The sequence below is a fragment of the Ranitomeya variabilis genome, chromosome 3 (assembly GCF_051348905.1).
Source record: "Ranitomeya variabilis isolate aRanVar5 chromosome 3, aRanVar5.hap1, whole genome shotgun sequence".
Classification (NCBI taxonomy): domain Eukaryota; kingdom Metazoa; phylum Chordata; class Amphibia; order Anura; family Dendrobatidae; genus Ranitomeya; species Ranitomeya variabilis.
In genome coordinates, this window is record NC_135234.1 from 210,690,111 (window position 1) to 210,710,588 (window position 20,478).

The 20,478-nt window shown below is 42.2% G+C and overlaps 1 protein-coding gene across 7 annotated transcripts in view; it reads right to left on the reverse strand.

Moving 5' to 3' along the window:
- Window positions 1–470: 470 nt before the first annotated feature.
- The window catches only part of KLHDC8A (kelch domain containing 8A), a 501,637-nt gene continuing 481,629 nt past the window's right edge, over window positions 471–20,478 (reverse strand). For 2 of the 7 annotated variants that reach the window (XM_077295112.1, XM_077295109.1), the window contains 7 exons: window positions 19,300–19,415; window positions 17,664–17,770; window positions 15,275–15,702; window positions 13,428–13,592; window positions 5,423–5,638; window positions 1,560–1,661; window positions 473–1,206 (listed from right to left, as the gene is read on the reverse strand). In XM_077295112.1, coding sequence (XP_077151227.1) covers window positions 1,013–1,206; window positions 1,560–1,661; window positions 5,423–5,638; window positions 13,428–13,592; window positions 15,275–15,650 — 1,053 coding nt within the window. In that variant the 5' untranslated portion in view covers window positions 15,651–15,702; window positions 17,664–17,770; window positions 19,300–19,415 and the 3' untranslated portion in view covers window positions 473–1,012. Of the gene's footprint in view, window positions 1,207–1,559; window positions 1,662–5,422; window positions 5,639–13,427; window positions 13,593–15,274; window positions 15,703–17,663; window positions 17,771–19,299; window positions 19,416–20,478 lie in introns of all 7 variants that reach the window. The other 5 variants (XM_077295111.1, XM_077295110.1, XM_077295115.1 and 2 more) reach the window with 3 other exon arrangements.

A 20,478-nucleotide genomic window follows, 5' to 3' on the forward strand; every position in this document is an offset into this window, starting at 1 on the left:
ATCCGCAGCCAAATCCGCACTGTGTGCACATGCCATAACCCTAACCCTACCCCTAACCCTAACCCTACCCGTAACCCTAACCCTACCCCTATTTCTAACCCTAGTTCTAACCCTAACCCTAGTGGAAAAAGAAAAAAAAATATTTTCTTTATTTTATTATTGTCCCTACCTATGGGGGTGATAAAGGGGGGGGTTTATTTATTATTTTTTTTATTTTGATCGCTGTGATAGAACCTACCACAGCGATCAAAATGTACTTTGTAATGAATCTGCCGGCCGGCAGATTCGGCGGGCGCACTGAGCATGCGCCCGCCATTTTGGAAGATGGCGGCGCCCATGATGGAGGCAGACGGGGACCGGGAGCCTCGGTAAGTATAAGGGGGGGAGATCGGGGCACGGGGGGGGCGTCGGAGCACGGGGGGGTGACATAGGAGCAGGGGGGGAGCGGGCAGGAGGACGGGGGAGCGGAGCACAGGACGGAGGGGACCGGACCCCATAACGGAGCACTGGGGGGGCGATCGGTGGGGTGGGGGGGGGTCACTTCAGGTTTTCCAGCCATGGCCGATGATATTGCAGCATCGGCCATGGCTGGATTGTAATATTTCACCAGTTTTTTAGGTGAAATATTACAAATCGCTCTGATTGGCAGTTTCACTTTCAACAGCCAATCAGAGCGATCGTAGCCACGGGGGGGTGAAGCCACCCCCCCTGGGCTGAAGTACCACTCCCCCTGTCCCTGCAGAACGGGTGAAATCGGAGTTAACCCTTTCACCCGCTCTGCAGCGACGCGATCATTCCATGACGCCACATAGGCGTCATGGGTCGGATTGGCACGGGTTTTCATGACGCCTACGTGGCGTCATGGGTCGGGAAGGGGTTAAAGATAGGACGAATATCTTGGTATACATGGCTTGGCAAATAAAACAGTCTGATACCCACGGTATAAAACACGCACTCTGAAACTCTTTCAAGCCTACTGTACAGAACGTACAAAATACCAATAACGCCTTAGTCAAGATTCTATTAAACTCAACATGTCTACCGCAGAGCTGGGCCCCTGGTTTACTCCCCCTATGGCATACAGCCTGTTCTTCAAGACCATCGTAGCGCTGGCACATCGGGGGTTCGGCATGGGACTTAAGCTTTCCCATCTGTTCTTCAATGGATGGAAGATCTCTGTGGTTTCCAAAACGGAAGGTTGGTTTCCTGAAGAGAAACAGAATTCAGTTCTAACTATTCATGGAATGTTTAATATTAATTTATCATTGTCCTTACGCTCCGGTAGTGACTTGTATCTCATATTTCTCAGGGTAAAGCATCTGGAAGTAAGCTAAATTTTTCTTTAGGTTACACCTGTCACATCCAAACCCTGTGTAATCTATGCAGACAATCTGCATTCTGCATAATGTGCCCATCCTTATAGCCAGAAGCGGAAATGTTCTGCCTATTCTCGTTATGTCATAATGTTAGATTCAATGAAATAAAGAGATTTTAACAATAAGAATGTCCTTGGTATTAGTCCTGCAGAAGTGAATATTATCTAGTGTTTTTGTCCTTACCAAGACCTCCGGCCACAACAACTCTCCCATGTATTGCCCCCGCAACAAAATCAGCTCTTCTTTTTCTTAGAAAGCAGGAACGATCTGTCTTCATCCAACCCCCTGAAAATAAAAAGATATGAGCTCCTGGGAATTTCTTTTGACCAGCTAAACATATAGAATAATCAGTGAATCTGGCAACTTTGTGACACTAAAAAGTTCATAAAAATTAACCAATTATTGTATAAATCAATAATGAACATGAACATTAGAAACTTTATAATATATCTTATCAGAGAAATCTTTCTCTTTCCGAACTGATCACTCAGTCTCAAAATTCTCTATTCCCGGGTAAAATGTGTCTTCAGTGAATGCAGATTTTCCCATTACTGAGATAGGAGACAATTGGTGCGTATAAAGTTCTATGGAGAACGGTCTCTAGCCCTCGACCATCCCGCCTCCCCTCTACATAGAATATTATTAGCATCAACTATCATCTCCTATGTCATTATTAGGAAAATCTGTCTTCACCGAATCCAGATTTTACTCATAAATTGAGAGTAACTGATCAGTCCAGGAGGAGAAAGGAAGCAAATTTCTATAATAGATGCTTACTTTCATGTGTACTATTGATTTATGAAATAAAAAAACTATGGTTAATCTGTAATCATGAATACAATTGAAGATATGAGTGTCAGTGCTACAGTACAGACCAAAAGTTTGGACACACCTTCTCATTTAAAGATTTTTCTGCATTTTCATGAGTATGAGTATAGTCAAGAAAATACAGAAAAATCTTTAAATGAGAAGGTGTGTCCAAACTTTTGGTCTGTACTGTACATTGGCAGACATGATGAAGACACCTCTTTAAGCTACTGACATCACTCTAGCACTTCAGAGGTGACAAATGTGTGGGCCATGCCAAGTGCTCCATAGAGGAGCCGAAGGTTCAAGGCACTTTGGGAATGTGTAGAGTATAAATAAGTGGGAGGGGGGATAACGCAAGGGCACAGTATGGGACGAAAAGTGTGAACAGGGAGTACAGTATAGAAAAGGGGCAGTGTGGGGAGGAAAAGTGTAAAGAGAGGGGGCAGCTTGGGTGGGAGGGACAGTATGCTGGGAAAGCAGTGTGAGGGGCCAGCATGGAGGGAACAGAGTGGGAGAGTCAGTGTGAGGGCACAGTATAGAGAGAAAGTAGTGTATGGGATGGTGACAGTGTGAAGAGGGGGTCCAGCATACAGCAAAGCCAACATAAGGGGCACTGGGAGTGTCAAAACACTTTCCATACCTCGGTCACGCTGACTATTCTATGTCCAGCCTAATCTTTGTGATTGACAGCTCACTAGCTTGACTACAATACAAAGGATAATTAACCAACAGCACTCAGGTGTTCACGGTGCACGCTCCACAGTCCATGAATCCAACTGGACCAATACTCACAGCAATACTGAAGGAAGGAGCAGCATCCGTATCCAGGTGAAAAAATAAAGTCTTTATTCTGCCATTACAAGATGCAACGTTTCGGCCGGCAACCAGCCTTGACAAAGGCTGACAAAGGCTGGTTGCCGGCCGAAACGTTGCATCTTGTAATGGCAGAATAAAGACTTTATTTTTTCACCTGGATACGGATGCTGCTCCTTCCTTCAGTATTGCTGTTAGCTTGACTACAATGTCACTGAGTAGAGAAATGTGGGCAATAGAGCCAAAGAGGCACAGGCTTGGGAAGTGTTTTGACACACCCAGGGCACTTAAGCCTAATTTGCATACTAATCAAACTAGTAATTTTTCAGTCAAGGAGCAACAAATTGCAAAAAGAAAGGTATGGATGATGTTATAATTCACAGTGCACCATAACCATATAAACAGGTTTTGTTTTGCTTTTTTGGGGGGCGGTGTGATCATGCAGACAGCTTCCTTTTATTTTTTTTATGGGTGAGTGAGGGACCTGTAACTGGATGTGAAGCCCACTGCTCCTTTCACTTGGTATTGTTACTGTGTGGCGGCCATTGTTGCTGTGGTTTTGTGCTGTGAGACGGTGTGGCCTGGAATCATGGGGACTCAGCCTTACTGTGAGGAACCAGGCCACCCACCCTGCTGGAGCATTGTTGCTGTGACAGTGGTTGGCGCATGAAGTAGCACCTTTAAGGTTATAAAAAATTAGGGATCCACTGAGAGGTTCGCCATGACGTGGCATTGGGCTTCATACATTTTGATCAGAATGTTATACTAAGAACCTCATGTTCAGTTTTGTAAATTGTTTCCTAGTGGCATTAGCTCATGTACGATTTTTGGAGGTGCTGTCCTTGTCTCTTGTATTTACCTTCGTGTAATCACTGCTCACCAATTTATCCTTAAAGAGATTTCAAAAATGTATCTAACGGCAAAGAAGTAAATATAATTTAAAAAAATAATCAATGTCCCAGTGCTTCAATGGTCCCCCATTATTTTATTTGTTTACTTCACTGAACCAATGATGTGATGTACATGCAAATGAACACTGCAGCCAATCACTGGCCTCAGTGATGATGGTGGCAGATATAGCATGAGAGTTGTAAAGCCATTGATTGGCTGCAGCGGTCACGTGGATGAATGTAACGTCATTGCTAAAGTAAAGTAACACAGACGGGAACCACTAAAGAATCCACAGTAGAATTCCAGGGGATTGAACATCTGAGTGTTTCATCATATTTGCTGACATATGCTAGATGTTTTAAAGTCTTGAACAGTTACTTTAATGTTGTAATTTGCTCATGCACACATATTTTTAGGATGCACTGTCGCCTAAGGCCTATATTTTACTGTGTTAAGTCTTGGCATTGTTTACTCTGAACAAAAAAATTGTTTAACTTAAAGGGAACTTGTTGTTAGACTTATGCCATGCCCGAACCACAGGTAGCATGAATCAGAGCCTGGTTGCACGAGTGCCACTAAGTATGTTTTACTCTACTGTAAAATGATGTGGCAATCAGAGAAAATATAGTTTGAAAAGCCAGCTGGGGATTATAGGGGGTGATTTGACAAGTCCAATGATGTCTTCCACCAACTTCTCCCCATCCCACTAAATTGGCAGATGTCTTGCATGTGTGTCTATAAGGAGAGATCTGTCAATTACGTGGAGCAAAGCGGAAAGAAGTCGGACAGAGACCAAATTGAACTAGTCAGGTCTCTCCCTATAGTTCTCAATTGGCTTTCAAGGTTTAATTTTCTCTGAAAAGGGGCAGTGATTCAGAATAAAAGATACCTGGCTGACATTGCACAGCCTGGCTCTGATTCATTCTGCGCATGGTTCGGGCAGCATGAATGTAATGACAGGTTCCTTTTAAATAAGCCATAAGATATGTATATCCAGTAACGGACAGTATTTAGATGGAGAGTTGGGGAAATACATATGCCAAGTTCAGATCTAGTACTGATACTGTTTTATATTAGTGTTTATGACATGGGCTGACAGAAGGAGCACTCTCCCAGTGTTAAATGTCTTAGCTAGTTTTGGTCTCAGCCGGTGAAGACCAACTGTTCCACATTGCAGCTGTCTGTGGCTGTGGATTGCACGGGCAAAGGAGTTTACATTTTCAAGACAGGTTAGTGAACGCTTCTTACTATTTGCATACCTGTTGTTATGTAGACAGGAACCGGCATTCAGGTGTGTTCTTAGACTAGAGTACATATAGAGTGTTACCTGCTGTACTAACTCGTTTTTTCATTCTACACCTGAATGAAGAGATTGCAGGATATCCTACTTGGTGAACCCCTGATATCCTGAAAGATTGGTGGTGGTAGAAATGGGATTGCTACCTATCAAACATTTATGGTGTACAGAATTTGGCTTTACAAATATGTAAAAAAAAGTAAGATGTCAAGTTGGTATTTATATTTGAACTTGCCTTGTTCCATTTCAAAAATATCCACAGTCTTTGTAAATTTTGGCCGTCGGTATGTTCCCCCTTGCCGTAGTCCTCCCAAACTGTAGAGTGATCCCTCACTTATCACAAATCTTGAGTATGCCCTTTTGTTGGGGATACTGGGGAATTTGGTCCATGATCGAGAGTCAGTGTCAAAAACTTCAAAGGCATTCACCGCATACTTAGACTGCCTACCCCCTATGGGTAAAGAAATATGGGTTAGCAGAGAAAAGAGTAGTGAAGGTCAAAGGTTTACAATATATGACCGTGCAATACGAACCATAAAGATATGCAGATCACGCTTCTTTCTTTGCAATAATCATACCAAGTCTTAACGCAGATAACATAAAGGTGTAGTACATTTCCCTATCACATACGTAGAATGTCCTTTGTGGGATAAATGAAACGGCTCCTTCACACTTTATGCATCGCTTTCTTCCAGGTAATTTCACAGCTCATATCACTAGAGATAACATTGGACTATGTTCTGACCTTTCATATAGAATCCTTTTTCTGTGTATTCTGGAAACTGTTAGTTTTTCTTAAAATCCAGGAGCTATGAAAAGCGCATTAACAGGCAGTGGTGAACCTTCATGGAATGCAGAACCTCAGGTTTTGGTAAAATTTTTACTTCATGGTTCTACTTAGGTTTTATGTATTAAAGCATACCTGCTACCAGGTTTGGCTGATACGAGTTACAGGCATCGCCTTTCAGGGCTCATATACAGCAGAGGTGTCAAACTGCATTCCTCGAGGGCTGCCAACAGGTCATGTTTTCAGGATTTCCTTAGCATTCCACAAGGTGCTGGAATCATTCTGTGCAGGTGATTAAATTATCACCTGTGCAATACAAGGAAATCCTGAAAACATGACCTGTTGGCGGCCCTCGAGGAATGCAGTTTGACACCTCTGATATACAGCATCCGATGGGTGTGGTAGGTCTTGGTCTGGGGCCTCCCATCTTTTTGCGATGCCGACCTCCTGCTTACTTCATCACTCCCCAGCATCGTGCTCCTGCGCAGGCGTACTTATCTGTCCTGTTGAGGGCAGAGCAAAGTACTGCAGTGCACAGGCGCCGGGAAAGGTCAGAGAGGCCCAGTGCCTGTGCACTGCAGGAATTTGTAAGTACGCCTGCGCAGGAGTGCGATGCCGGGGAGCCATGAAAAAGCAGGTGGGTGGCATCACAAGAAGATGGGAGGCGCCGGATCAAGACCTGCGACACCCATTGGACCAGACCGCCCTGCAGGTTAGTATAATAAAACTTATTTTTCTTCTCCTACAGGTCGGATTGGGAGCTTACCTACACCATTATAGAATGCTGTAGATAGGCCCTGAAAGGCGATGGCCGTAACTCATATCAGCCAAACTTGGTGACAGGTTCCCTTTAAGCGTGAGTGCTTGTGGTTAAGTACCCGACCGATAGTGGTAGGCAGGTGCATATTGTTCTAAAAAATTCTGTAGGGAATGTACCAGACAACCAGCTGACTGCCTAATACAATAACTCACGCGATATAGGCTGAGTTGCATTCCAACATACAGAAAACTAGAGCTTAAAGATAATACAATCCACTCCCTATTCGCCCTCAGGGTCACTAAATATCGTGCATTCAAATGTTTTTCTCCTTCTATTGTCAGTGTATACCATCTTATGTCACCAATTTCAAGAATGCAAAGAATGTACCAGCTTCAACCGTGTCTAATTCTGGAGCACATATGGTTCCTCCTTTGAAGTATTAGCAATTTAATAATGAAAATATTTGTAATATGCATAGATCGTCCTATTAGCTAAGTAAACTCTATCAGCATTATTGATTTTTACTAACAGTGCTAAATCCATTATACATCTGATCCCAATGATTCCTGACCCCATTGACTTATAGTAGGGTCCCTTGGAGTTCCACTGCTGTTATGTCCATCAATTTAAAGAGAACCTGTCAGCAGGATTTTGCCATGTAATGAACAAACAGTGTCATATTAGTGCTGTAATACTGATCAAAATGATACTTGCGGTGAAGAAATACATTTTGTGGTTCTTGTGCAATGAATGTTTAACCTCTTTACCTTCCCCCCCAAGCCTGTTTTCACCTTCATAACCAGGCCAAAATTTACAATTTTGACCACTGTCGCTTTATATGGTAATAACTCTGTAATGCATCAATCAATGGATCCCACTGATTCTGAGACTGCTGTTTCGTGACATATTGTACTTCATAATAGTGGTAAAACTTGTTTGATATGACTTGCGTTTATTTGTGGAAAAAATTGGAAATTTGGCTAAAATTTTGAAAGTGTTGCAATTTTCAAACTTTTAATATTTATGCCTTTAAACCAGAGTTGTGTCACACAAAATAGTTAATAAATAACATTTCCCACATGTCACTTTACATCAGCATGCTTTTTTTGTTAGGAAGAGTTAAAATTTGACCAGCGATTTCTCAGTTTGAAAATGAAAAAAAATCACATTTTTTCCACAAAAATATTATTTTAGCACCAAATTTTTATGGGGCGACTATGCTGTGGCACTAACTCTCTGCTCAGAGGATCATGGCCTGGGACTGTATGCGGGCCCAGACTAGGATAGGGACTGTTCTGTGTCCCTGCGTGCAAGTGATAACACTCCCAGAAGCGGGAGTAGTGCGGCCAGTAAAGTACATTAAGTTGTTGTTTAAGGTTTGTTGCATCTGTTGCACCCTTTCTGCTGGATAGCAGAACTCTACATTATGGAAAAAAGGGGGTCCTTGGACTGACGGACCCGATGCGGCTGCGGCAATAGACTGTGTTCTATGACCAGGCAGCACACGTGTCACACAGGATAGTGCTATACACAAAGGGAGGGGGACGCTTCCCTAAAGAACTGCTGACCTTACGGAAAGGTCATACCCCTGTAAATATGTTGGATTTCGGGTAGAACTGCTTGATCTGTGTACTAGCGGTGCTAATGGAAGGACTGTTTCTTGGCACACGGTAAAAAGGTTTTGTGGGAAAACAGACATTTTTATTCCCACATTGGACTGAGGGTGTAACCTGCAGGACTGTGAGCCAGGCACCTCTAAAGGGAGACAGGACTCTCATGCATTGATTTTGCGCAGTTTTAATCTACCTTATTTTATCTCCCTGCATGGAGTATTTATTTTAATTATTAAATCTTGGGTAAATGGTCAGGGACAACCATTGTTAAAGGAAGGGGGAATGTAAGGGGGTGTCACACCTCTACCCCCTTAAAGATGTATATTTGTCATGCCATGTATACAGTATATATGCCATTCTGTCTGTTTTAGTTGTGATAGGGCAAATGTAGAACCTGTCATCGGACACTAGATGGGGCTCCAAATGATACATAATTATGTAGGAGGGGCTGTCTGTGTTAAGTGCAAGAGGCTTCCTGTTTGTAGTTAGTAGGGGCTTAGAGTCTGTGCTGGGCAGACAGCTTTGCAACATTTAAGCCTCATTCCCAGCCATTCAGAGTCTGGATGGACGACAAGTACAGCTGAGGCAGCAGTGTAACCACAGTTCGGGACAGAAGCTAGAGAAGTGGTCCAAGACCAGTACAGGGACACAGGTCGCTCACCATGTGGCAGATTATTGCTTGGGCTCATGGCGAAACAGACGGAGGAATACTCAAATGTAGTGAGCTCCCACAGGGAGGACCCTGATCTATCGCAAGAGGTGATAAGTCCCCATAATCTACTGCAGTACGTAGGAGAAAGCGTAGTGAGAGCGGAAGACGTGAACTGTGTGGAACCTAATGCTGATGATGTAACTGACAAGAATATGCTGTGACAAACAAAGTAAAGTTCATCGTTTTAAGTTTGAAAAGGACTGTCTTTTACTGTACTACGGAGGCAGTGGAACTTCAGCCAGCCCGATGGGACCAAAATGGTGCAGAGGGACAAGTGAAAAGTATGCTGCAGAAGGGACATTGTTTGCATGGAACCAGTTAATCTCAGCCACAACTATGGCTTTGGCTCTGCCTCTTACAACTCATTCACGCAGATGTCCCTTTGGGGAAGGAACACCTCAGCAAACTTGACCAGCAAACTTGACCAGCCTGAATGTTGAAAAGTTGGTCAAAGTTGCGGTCATCTCGGGGAGGACAACGTGCATTATTGTTGTAATGTAAAACATTTTGGATGGCCTCAAAGCACTTGTATCATAGCCATCTGGAACACTGGAATGTTATATAAAATATGAACACTCCAACATTGCCGAAGTTCTGGCTTCTTCACTAAACCCATGGGAAGAACAAGGCCCTAAAATGTCTTGATTTCTACTGCATCTACAGGGGTCCAGTTAGAAAATGTAGTGGTGGTGTTTTGGGCCAAATATTACTGGGCATACAAATTTGTCTCAGCCACCATCAGGTCTACAAAATCCTTAGAGAAAAATACCATATATACTCGAGTATAAGCCGACCTGAGTACAAGCCGACCCCCCTAATTTTGCCACAAAAAACTGGGAAAACTTAATGACTCGAGTATAAGCCTAGGGCGGGAAATGCAGCAGCTATGGGTAAATGTCAAAAGTAGAAATAGATACCAATAAAAGTAAAATTAATTGAGACATCAGTAGGTTAAGTGTTTTTGAATATCCATATTGAATCAGGAGCCCCATATAATGCTCTATAAAGTTTATCATGGCCCCATAAGATGCTCCATATTAAAATATGCCCCATATAATCCTGCATAAAGGTTAATAATGGCCCCATAAGATGCTCCATAGACACATTTGCCCAATATAATGCTGCACAAATGTTGATTATGGCCCCATAAGATGCTCCATAAAGATATTTGCCTCATATAGTGCTGCACAAAAATTGATTATGGCCCCCATAAGATGCTCCATACAGACACTTGCTTCATGCTATTTCTTTGAGGGTATGTGCACACGTTGCGGATTCTCTGCGGATCCGCAGCATTTTTTGCAATGCAGAAACGCTGCAGATCCGCAATTGATTTATAGTACAATGTAAATCAATGAGAAAAAAAAATGCTTTGCACACTTTGTGGAAAATCCGCTGCGGAAACGCTGCGGTTTTAAAGAAATAGCATGTCAATTCTTTTTTGTGAATCGTTTGTGCAGCGTTTTTGTACCCATTCCATTATAGAAAACCGCAGGGGTAAAAAACGCAGCAAATCGCAAGAAAACCGCAGCAAAAACGCACAAAAAAATGCTGCGGAACCGCACAAAAAACCGCAGGTGCGTTTTCTGCCAGGAGAGACAGAATCCGCACCAGAAATTCCTAAGCCGAATCCGCAACGTGTGCACATAGCCTAAAACTGCAACGTTTCCGCAGCGGATTTTCCACAAAGTGTGCACAGCATTTTTTTTCTCATTGATTTACATTGTACTGTAAATCAATTGTGGATCTGCAGCGTTTCTGTACTGCAAAAAACGCTGCGGATCCGCAGAGAATCCGCAACGTGTGCACATACCCTAATGCTGCACAAATGATGATTATGAGCGCATAAGATGTTCCATAAAGATATTTGCCCCATATAGTGCTGCACAAACGTTATGGCCCCATAAGATGCTCCATAAAGATATTTGCCCCATATAGTGCTGCACAAACGTTGATTATAGCCCCATAAGATGCTCCATACAGGCACTTGCCCCATATAGCACTGCACAAACGTTGATTATGGCCCCATAAGGTGCTCCATACAGACACTTGCCCCATATAGTGGTGCGCAAACGTTGATTATGGCCCCATACAGACACTTGCCCCATATAGTGCTGCACAAACGTTGATTATGGCCCCATACATACACTTGACCCATATAGTGCTGCACAAACGTTGATTATGGCCCCATACAGACACTTGCCCCATATAGTGCTGCACAAACGTTATGGCCCCATAAGATGCTCCATACAGACACTTGCCCCATTTGCTGTTGCTGCGATAAAAAAAATCACATACCTCTCCATCGCTCAGGCCCCTGGCACTTTCAATATTCACCTGACTTTGTTCCGGCGCCGCTCCATCTTCAGCGTCTTCTGCATGGACGTTCAGGCAGAGGGCGCACACTAACCACGTCACCGTGCCCTCTGACCTGAGCATCACTGCAGAAGACGCTGAAGACGGAGCGGTGCCCGGAACGGGGAGCAGGTGAATATCACACAGCGCTTCCCCTCCCCATTATACTCACCTGCTCCTGGTGCTATGCAGTCCCTGGTTCCCCAGCGCCGCAGCTTCTTCCTGTACTGAGCCGTCACCGTTACCGCTCATTACATTAATGAATATGCGGCTCCACCCCTATGGGAGGTGGAGCAGCATATTCATTAATGTAATGAGCGGTACCATGTGACCGCTCAATACATGAAGAAGATGGGGCGCCAGGGACCTGCAGGGACCGCACCAGGAGCAGGTGAGTATTATTAAACAGCCCCCGCTCCCCTTCCCTGCCGACCCCTGGGTATGACTCGAGTATAAGCCGAGAGGGGAACTTTCAGCCTCAAAAAATGGGCTGAAAATCTCGGCTTATACTCGAGTATATACGGTACTTTGAAAACTATTTATGTGATGTTGGTTGTGTCAAATTGGAGGTGGCTCTTAATCTTCCGGTAGGCGCTGGTTCATTTTCTGTCCTGGAGTGCCTGCTTGGCTGTTCGGTATCACTTGAGTAAGAGGAGTAATCGGATAAATAACATAAGGTGGGTACCCTCTCCCTCACTATTAGTGTCAGAGGCAAAGAAGGTGTATGCCTCCTCCACTGAATACCGTGATTGGGACAAGTAGGACATTTTTTCACTTGTGATGTGTGTATACCAAATATTATTCAGGTGTGTGTTTATGAGTGTGTGTGTGTGTGTGTGAGAGAGTGTTTGGTGTAAACTTTTTTATTTAGAAGACAAAAAAAGAAAAGAATCTAGAAAGAAAAAGATAGAAATAAAATTAAAAGAATATAAAAATTTGGTAAAATAAAAGACAAAACAGGCGTCAGTAAGAACGAAAATTACTGAGCACCCGCAACTATCTGACACTAAGCCTTACTATACTCAGTAAAAAATACTGTATAAAAGATGCTGATTACTACAGTATATTTTTACTATCCCTAATCTAGTCCTATCAATTAATCTTATCATTTTTTAGTCTTTTTTTACATAAAAAAATGGGCATAACCGATCAGCACGGATATGATTCTTTTTTTTAACTTTGCACTTCCAGCTCTTTCTGCTGCTGCCTGCGTTTTGCACATGGCTCACAGATCCCCAGGCACTGTACTTACAGCCCACGCTCCCCCTTTCTTAAAGGGACTGCACGCACAGTTCTAAAGTGCCACCAGCCAATGGCCAGGAGACACTTATTATTTACGGCACCTTCGCCTGAGCAACATGTTTAGTTAGTTGGCCTGCAAGCTTGCTAGTCCTCAGGTCGCCTTTCTGTGTGTACCCGCCAGTTCCTGCTAGTACCTACTGTACCTGTGCTCGCTTGCTCTGCTAGTTCCTGCTTATCCATGCTTGTGCCTTCCTGCAACTGCCGTTCCAGTCTTCATACAAGCCCTACCTGCCTGCACCTGTCTTGCCTTTCAATATGCCAGGTCCATACATTCTTGGATGTTCCATCTTCCTGTCCTGTCAGCTGCCGTGTCCCCAAGGTCTTCCCTGGAGTAGCACTTGGTGCCAATTCTAACCCCATCATCAGGGGCTCTAGCAAAGAGTCAGGTGTTCGCTTAGTCAAGCCCCTCCAGGCTCTCCTGGGGCCATGGCACATTGTTTATTGGGGGCACTTAAAATCACAAAGAGGAACTTTAGTTTTTGCAATGGGGACGTAGTCTGTTTTTACAGATGTCTTACGTAAGGAAAGCATCTGTGACATGCAGAGTGCTACATTACAAAGTCAGCAAGTATATCCAAGTACAGAGAAGAGCAACGTGCCTTACTAGTGCTAAAGCTCTGCTTTCGTTCACTGCCATGGGAAAAATAATAAAACTAATGTGCTGATCGAATTTCGACATTTCCACCATATATGCTTTTAAAATAAACTTACCCAATACATAAATCTTGCTGCCTCGTAGAAATGACGTAGCACCATAGCGGGGTGTTGGCATTGGCGCAAAATGGACCCAAATGTCTTTTAACATGTCAAACTGCTGAAGGAAACACTGTGGTCGCAAATCTGATCCCATTCCTCCGGCAGCATATACCCTGCAATCTGAGATGAAAACCAGAAAAGATATAGAAAATATAGAAAATTCCAGAAACACATGGGCTTTTGTGTCTCTTTGAAAACTATATTCGAGTCTATGCTCATTGTTCAGGTTCTTGAAGTCCTGATTCGCTCCATTACCCGTGTAAACCAATATGCCATGTATTACCCGTAGCCGTGTATTACCCGTGTAAACCAATTAGGAAGTATTAGGAAAAATTATTAGGCTCAGATTAGTGACATAATCAGTATTGGGTGTAGCGGGTGCGTGTCTATTTTCTTTTTTATGATCATTTTGACACTTCTTAAAAATGAGTTAATGTTTCCTTGAAAATAAAATCTAGTCTTGTTAGAAATGTTTGAGCGAAGACATCTTCTCAGATTGCTATGGAAACTGTGGAATTCAGATCTCTTGAAGATCCTGCACCTTTTTTGTAAAATTATACTTCAGCACACTTTTTGGAAGGATATGCAGTTTTTTTTTCTGGGATGACATTAGGACAACTTTCTTAGAAGTAACTGAGCCGTAAGGTCACCTTACACATTAGACAGAAGTTCATTGATGGTTGAACAACCTTGAAGGAGCCATTACATGTATATGAACTTTTGGCTAATGCAGCTATGTACATTTAAAGTGGCTGTCCGGGCTCAAGCTAAAAGTCTACAGTCATGATATGTGACTGCAGACTTGTGAATAGTCACACAGCGTGCACTGTCAGAAGAGTCTCCGGTACTGGCACTGGGAGCGGTGAGTGCGTGACCGCAAGAATGTGAATTATATACAAGCATCACATGCCTACTAGATGGACAAGGCCTCACTCAATGCAAGGGTATTGAGCAAGGCCAGATACAGTCTAATCGGAATGTGGTCAGAAGTATGAAAATTGCATGAATGCCCGCTCCCAACATCGGAGAATCCTCACAGCACACAGTGATCATGAGGTGACAACCCCTTTAAGTCTACATTCACCATTATAGACTACCCATAGTTTTCAGTGATACCAGGTGAGGGACAAATTATCTTTTTCAGGGAAAAATCTTTCAATTGACTATTGTACAAGCCATTCAAAACCTAGTCACTTTCAATCCAGATGATTTTGGTGTGTCATTGGTCAGCTGTGATGGCTTGTTGTTAAAGATTAACTGTCAATTTTATTTCTTTTTCATAAATCAATAGTACCACGTGAAAATTATACACTTTTTAATATATCTTATGAGAAAAATCCACTTCTTTATCTTCCAGTACTGAATATTCATTCTCAAAATTCTCAATTATTCAGTGAATACACTCTTTCCCATTACTGAGATAGCTGATGATAGTTTGCGCTCGTACAATTCTATGGAGAACTGTAACTGTCGCTTCAGGAGAACTTGCAGCACTTTGTCTGTGTCTGTCTATCTCTAGCACCTCCCTCCATAGAATTTTAAAAGCAATGAACTGAGAGTCAATGATAAGTCAATGAGTTCTAAGATATATTATAAATTTGCTTAATCTCATATGTACTATTGATTTTTTAAATAAAGATTAAGATGGTGGTTATTTTTTAAATTTCACCATATGAATGTTTGTTGAATTTAAAATGATTCACTTTCATCAATTTTTGTCTAACTTGGATGGGCACCTTTAGATGACTCACAAACAATGTAAAATGAAGGTGAATGAAGGGTCAAGGGACATTAATGTTTACCTCGAGCAGTGATTGAAATGCCCATGGCAGGCTCCCGTAGAGAGCTCTTTTTCTTCCACTTGCCCTCGTCGATATTGTAAACCTCTACGACCTTTAGAGGCGTCTGGTTTTCCCCCACTCCTCCAACCACCATGATTCTTTTGCCCAAAGAAACCACTGCAACTCCAGCTCTAGCAGAAGGCATGGGCGTCAAGTTAGTCCAACGGTTGACCTCAGGAGAAAACATCTCAAATGTGTTCATTGGGTTTCCTGCATCATCACATCCTCCAATAGCGAAGATTTGTCCTCCTGCTTCCACCAATGAACAGTATACCCGCGGACTAGAGAGCGATGCTAGTGACTGCCATTGGAAGTCCTTGGTAGGGGGGACCTCCATGTTGGATCAATACAACAGCAGGCATTCATTTGTCTATTCCGCAGCTGTCTCCCTAAATTCAAAATAAGAAGGGGATAACAGAAAATGATGCACTAGTCCTATGTTATGTTGCTTTTTAATTTCATGTTGCAGTAGCAGCAATGAGCAAATGAACTAGGCTGCTTTTCAGTATTGGTTGTTATGAAATTTGGCTGTAGCAAAAGATAATCAATCTTCAATTTATGAGTAGCGCAGTCTGCAGATTCTAAATTATGAAGATTTCTGCAGATGCACTGCAGATAAAGGCTATGTAATGAAGAATAATCCTGCTGATCACTTCTATTTCCCATTAGAACATATTCAACCACATTTTCATATCTCCATAACATCTAAATCTTAAAATGTTGCAAAACACAAAAATATTTAACGTAACGCTATAAAATAAAGAAACAACAAGCAAATCTGATGTAAAAAGAAATCAAAATGCTTTAGTATGATAAAAAGTTAATTGAATTGGTAAGGTGCTACTATTGTGGTCAAGCACTGAAGCGAACTCCCTTAAAGAGGACCTGTCACCAGGTCAAAAGTGGCCAGTTTTTGCCTTTATTTTATTCCCCCTGCTCCCCTGAGTATGCCATTTTTTTTGTTTAATTCGTCATACAATTCCAGAGATATCGGCCATTTTTATTTAGTGCTAGTTTTTATGGTCTTTACCAGGGGTTGTAGTTCATAGGATTTTTAGGGGGTGTATTTAGACTGCTCTGCATTATTAACCTGAAAGCAACGCTCGTTTGGTTAAAAAAAAAAAAAGATTAGCGCTAAATAAAAAAAAGCCCATATCTTTGGACTCCTATGGTGGATAAAAAAGCATAGAGTTTTATAGGCACTAATGCATGCTGTTCTCCTAATGTATTGTAATTAATGCACAATGTTATTTGTGTATAAGATATAGGGAAAGTGTAGGATACAGTTTAATGCTTAGGTTAGAAATAGCTAGTGACTTTAAATAGATGAGGATATAAGGTATAGTATAAGGCTGATAGTTAGATTTAGGAAAGGGAAATATGCAGAGGTGGGCATATTAGTTATAGGAAGTGGAGCACAAGGTTTAGATCAGTTAATATGTTTAGAACCAGCCCAGCATGGGAGGGAGTAGGGTCATATAAATATATTGGTTAGATTAAATTGATAAGGTCTAGCAAGAATTCAATGCCAGGGGGCTGGAGGTCACGAGGAGTACGCACTGTTCTGGCAGTATGAGAACGTCAGCAATGTTGTTCAGAGAACATTCCTGCATCATACGGTCCTATGGCCTGACCTAAGCACTGGGAAGCGTGTCTTATTCTCTTCCAACAAGTGGAAGCCATACAAGGAAATGCGTGAGGGAGATGGGACGAGTCTTGTTAATACTGCGGAGGCGGACGGAGTATCCCGGGGACTGAAGGAGCTAGTAAGGGGAGGGATAGCTCAGGCTGAATTAATGGAGAACATGGAAACGTACTGTGCTTTGTCATCAATTGAACTCAGACTGTTAAGTAAAGTTAACAAAATCCTATATAGAAAACAAATACCAAAAATATCTAATAAATGTAAAATTAATGATTCTAAATCAAACATATAAGCCCAAAAAGATATTCGTCAAGCACATAAAAAATTGATTATATTATTTTTTTAGCATATAAGGCAAAAATGACACAACAATACATAATAAAAAAAATATATGATAAAAACAAGGAATTTTATTAAAATAATGAAAAAACAAAAATACAAAGAAAAATAATTAAACCTGTATGCGGGGTGCAGGGTTACTTCAGACCAATATGATAACAATAAAATATATAGAGAGAGAACATAGAAAAAAATATATATTAAATATTGGAAGTTCTCTTGCTTATTTTGAATAATGACTGGTATTGAAGAAATATATTATATACTGTAGGCAGATGTGGATATAACCAACTAATACTGAATAACCGAATAAAGTGCAATACTACCCATGAACAATTCATAAAAATTAAACCTGACAGGGCACACCTGTGAAGTGAAGACCATTCCCGGTGACTACCTCTTGAAGCTCATCAAGAGAATGCTAAGAGTGTGCAAAGCAGTCATCAAAGCAAAAGGTGGCTACTTTGAAGAACCTAGAATATAAGACATATTTTCAGTTGTTTCACACTTTTTTTTAAATATATAATTCCACATGTGTTAATTCATAGTTTTGATGCCTTCAGTGTTAATGTACAATTTTCATAGTCATGAAAATACAGAAAAATCTTTAAATGAGAAAGTGTGTCCAAACTTTTGGTCTGTACTGTATGTGTAACCAAATAAATACAATTCATTAAAAAAATGCCAGTGCTTAAAACGCTCCCGATTAAGGTGCAATTATATGGGCAAAGAGCAAAATAGTAAATAAACCAGCCACAAATACCAACCGATATGACGCACCACTGCCCCCCCACACCACTCCAATGCACGTTTCGCTGCCGCTTCCTTTTGCTTTTAATGATATTCCATCTCAGCAGCGCATTAGTGATATCTACCTCCGTTTTCCTTGCAATTTTTTTCCGAGCAGACATTAGGTCAACATATTTCCATATTACCTACTCAGGAGCCTAAAGCTGTACCAGAACTAGTTTATGAGGACACTATGGTCACTTCTGATTTCTGTCAATGTTAATATAGAGACATTACGGCATATTTATCAAACTAGATGCACCAGAATTCTGCGACAAAAGCTGTCTTTCATTACTTGTACCATATTTATTTTGTTTCATATCTTTTGTGCCTTGTCCTTGTGTGGTCTTGTGTGCGACATTGCGCATAATAAAAAGTGCTAACATTTTGGCACAAATTTTAGGCACAAAGTAAGTCACTTAATAGCTTGTGTAACTGTAGACTAGGTAGTCTTAAAAATAACATCACAGAAAAAAGTCGACCATATTAACCAACAGCAGGTCACAAAACTAATGCACTACAGGATGCAGCAACCCCATGATCGGTAGCAGAGGGGCAAAATACTGATGAAAAAACCACTCGCACACCTACCATTCATGGAGGGGTGGTTGTCCGGTACAATAAATGCACACAGATGAGGCTTGTATATGGCTCCAGCCACACAGATAAGTGTAGTGCACAGTGTCTGGCTTACAGCTTATTGGTCCATTCCAAGACCATTAGTCATGCCCGGATGCACCATGCAAATGATGAATCAAAAAAGATGCAACAAATGCATGAGGTATTGGTTGATGTTTTGGTCAAAAGACACATAGTGCTGCACGGCCCGCCTGATCTAATAGTATGTGCGTGACCAATAGGCAGTAAGCCAGACGCCATATCTGTGTGATTGGTGCCCTATGTAATCCTCATCTGTGTGCATTTCTAATACTAAGCAGCTACCCCCTCCATGAATGGTAGGTGTGTGAGTGGTTGTTTCATCAGTATTTTGCAAATATGCTGCCCCGCCTTTATCATGCCGGCCTTTTCCATTAATATTGTGTCCAGTTGTTGGTAAATATGGCTTCTTTTTTGTGATGGTTTTTGAATTTTATGTGAATTACTACTCTTAAAATTAGACAGATTTATCAAATAGCATGAGCTACTATGATAAATTTGGTGCATTTTAAAGAATTTAAATGTAATAATTAGAACATATTGATATACATATCACCTTGTGTGGATTCACCATCCATATCAATGTTCACACATTCTTAAAGGGAACTTTTCAAACTGGGGACAGCATAAATCAGGGCCTGGCTTTGTGCTTGCAGTCTGTGATTTATTTGTCTGAAATGTTTTAAAGAAAACATAGTTTAAAGTTCGCGCTGAAAACGACAAGATTAGTCCACTGCAGCTTCTATCAGTCCCACCCAGTTTGGGCAGTATTCTGACTCTTCAAGGCAGTATGAGTCTCTAAATCCTTAGCCATCAATCCCTTAGATAGCTGTATGATTGTTGTACTCACATGCCAGGCTTCCTCAGACAGTGTCAACTCAGCTAGCAGTGACTTGTAATAAGAGTCCAGGAGAAACAGAGTTGATATTTTCTGAAATCTTGTATTAAGTACAATGCAGCAGGCGGAAATAGTAATCCCAAATAGAGAAGCATACATGTGCATCCAAAAATGGCTACAGCAAACTGATAATGAGGAAGAAGGGAGAAGCAAGGGATAATGCAGCGCCCCAGAGTCCTGGTCATTGCAGTAACGTCGCTCTGCCGCTAAGGGGAGTGATGTTGCGTCTGATTGCACTAAAGGAGTTCACCTGACCAGGTATCACACACTACACTTCACACTCCGGCCACCAGGGGGGGTGGTTCTATCTAGTAGGCCACTCCTCACACTCTGGTAAAACTGGGGGTTGGACAGGAAGACAGGGAGAGAAGTAACTAGGAAGAGCTAGAGAGAGGACCTGTCAGGGATGGGATCCTGGCAGACTCCTAAGAGAAGGACAAACAAGTGAGCAACGGGAATACAGCAGAGAGAGGCGATAGGACCAGAAGGAGTCGTGCTGTAAGAGCGAGGCAACATCCTTCTGAGGCGCAAACAGTCGGTGGCCGGAACGCCGAGCAAGTAAGAGACTACAAGCATTACTTCAAACCACGGCCGGACAGCCAATTATAGGTTGGCTGTCTCACTTAAACACCTAAGCAGACAACGGAGGCAGCTGTGGGAGAGGGGCGACTCTAGGGTCCCGGAAGAACTCCAGGCCTACCCCGTCATACGGGTGCGTCCTAACCATATCATCTGGGGGACGGAGAGAACAAACATCAGAGGAAGACAGAATCAGTTGTGAGGACTATCCCGGGGTGCTCAGCAGGGAAGGACTACAACACATAGGCGCTAGCAGGT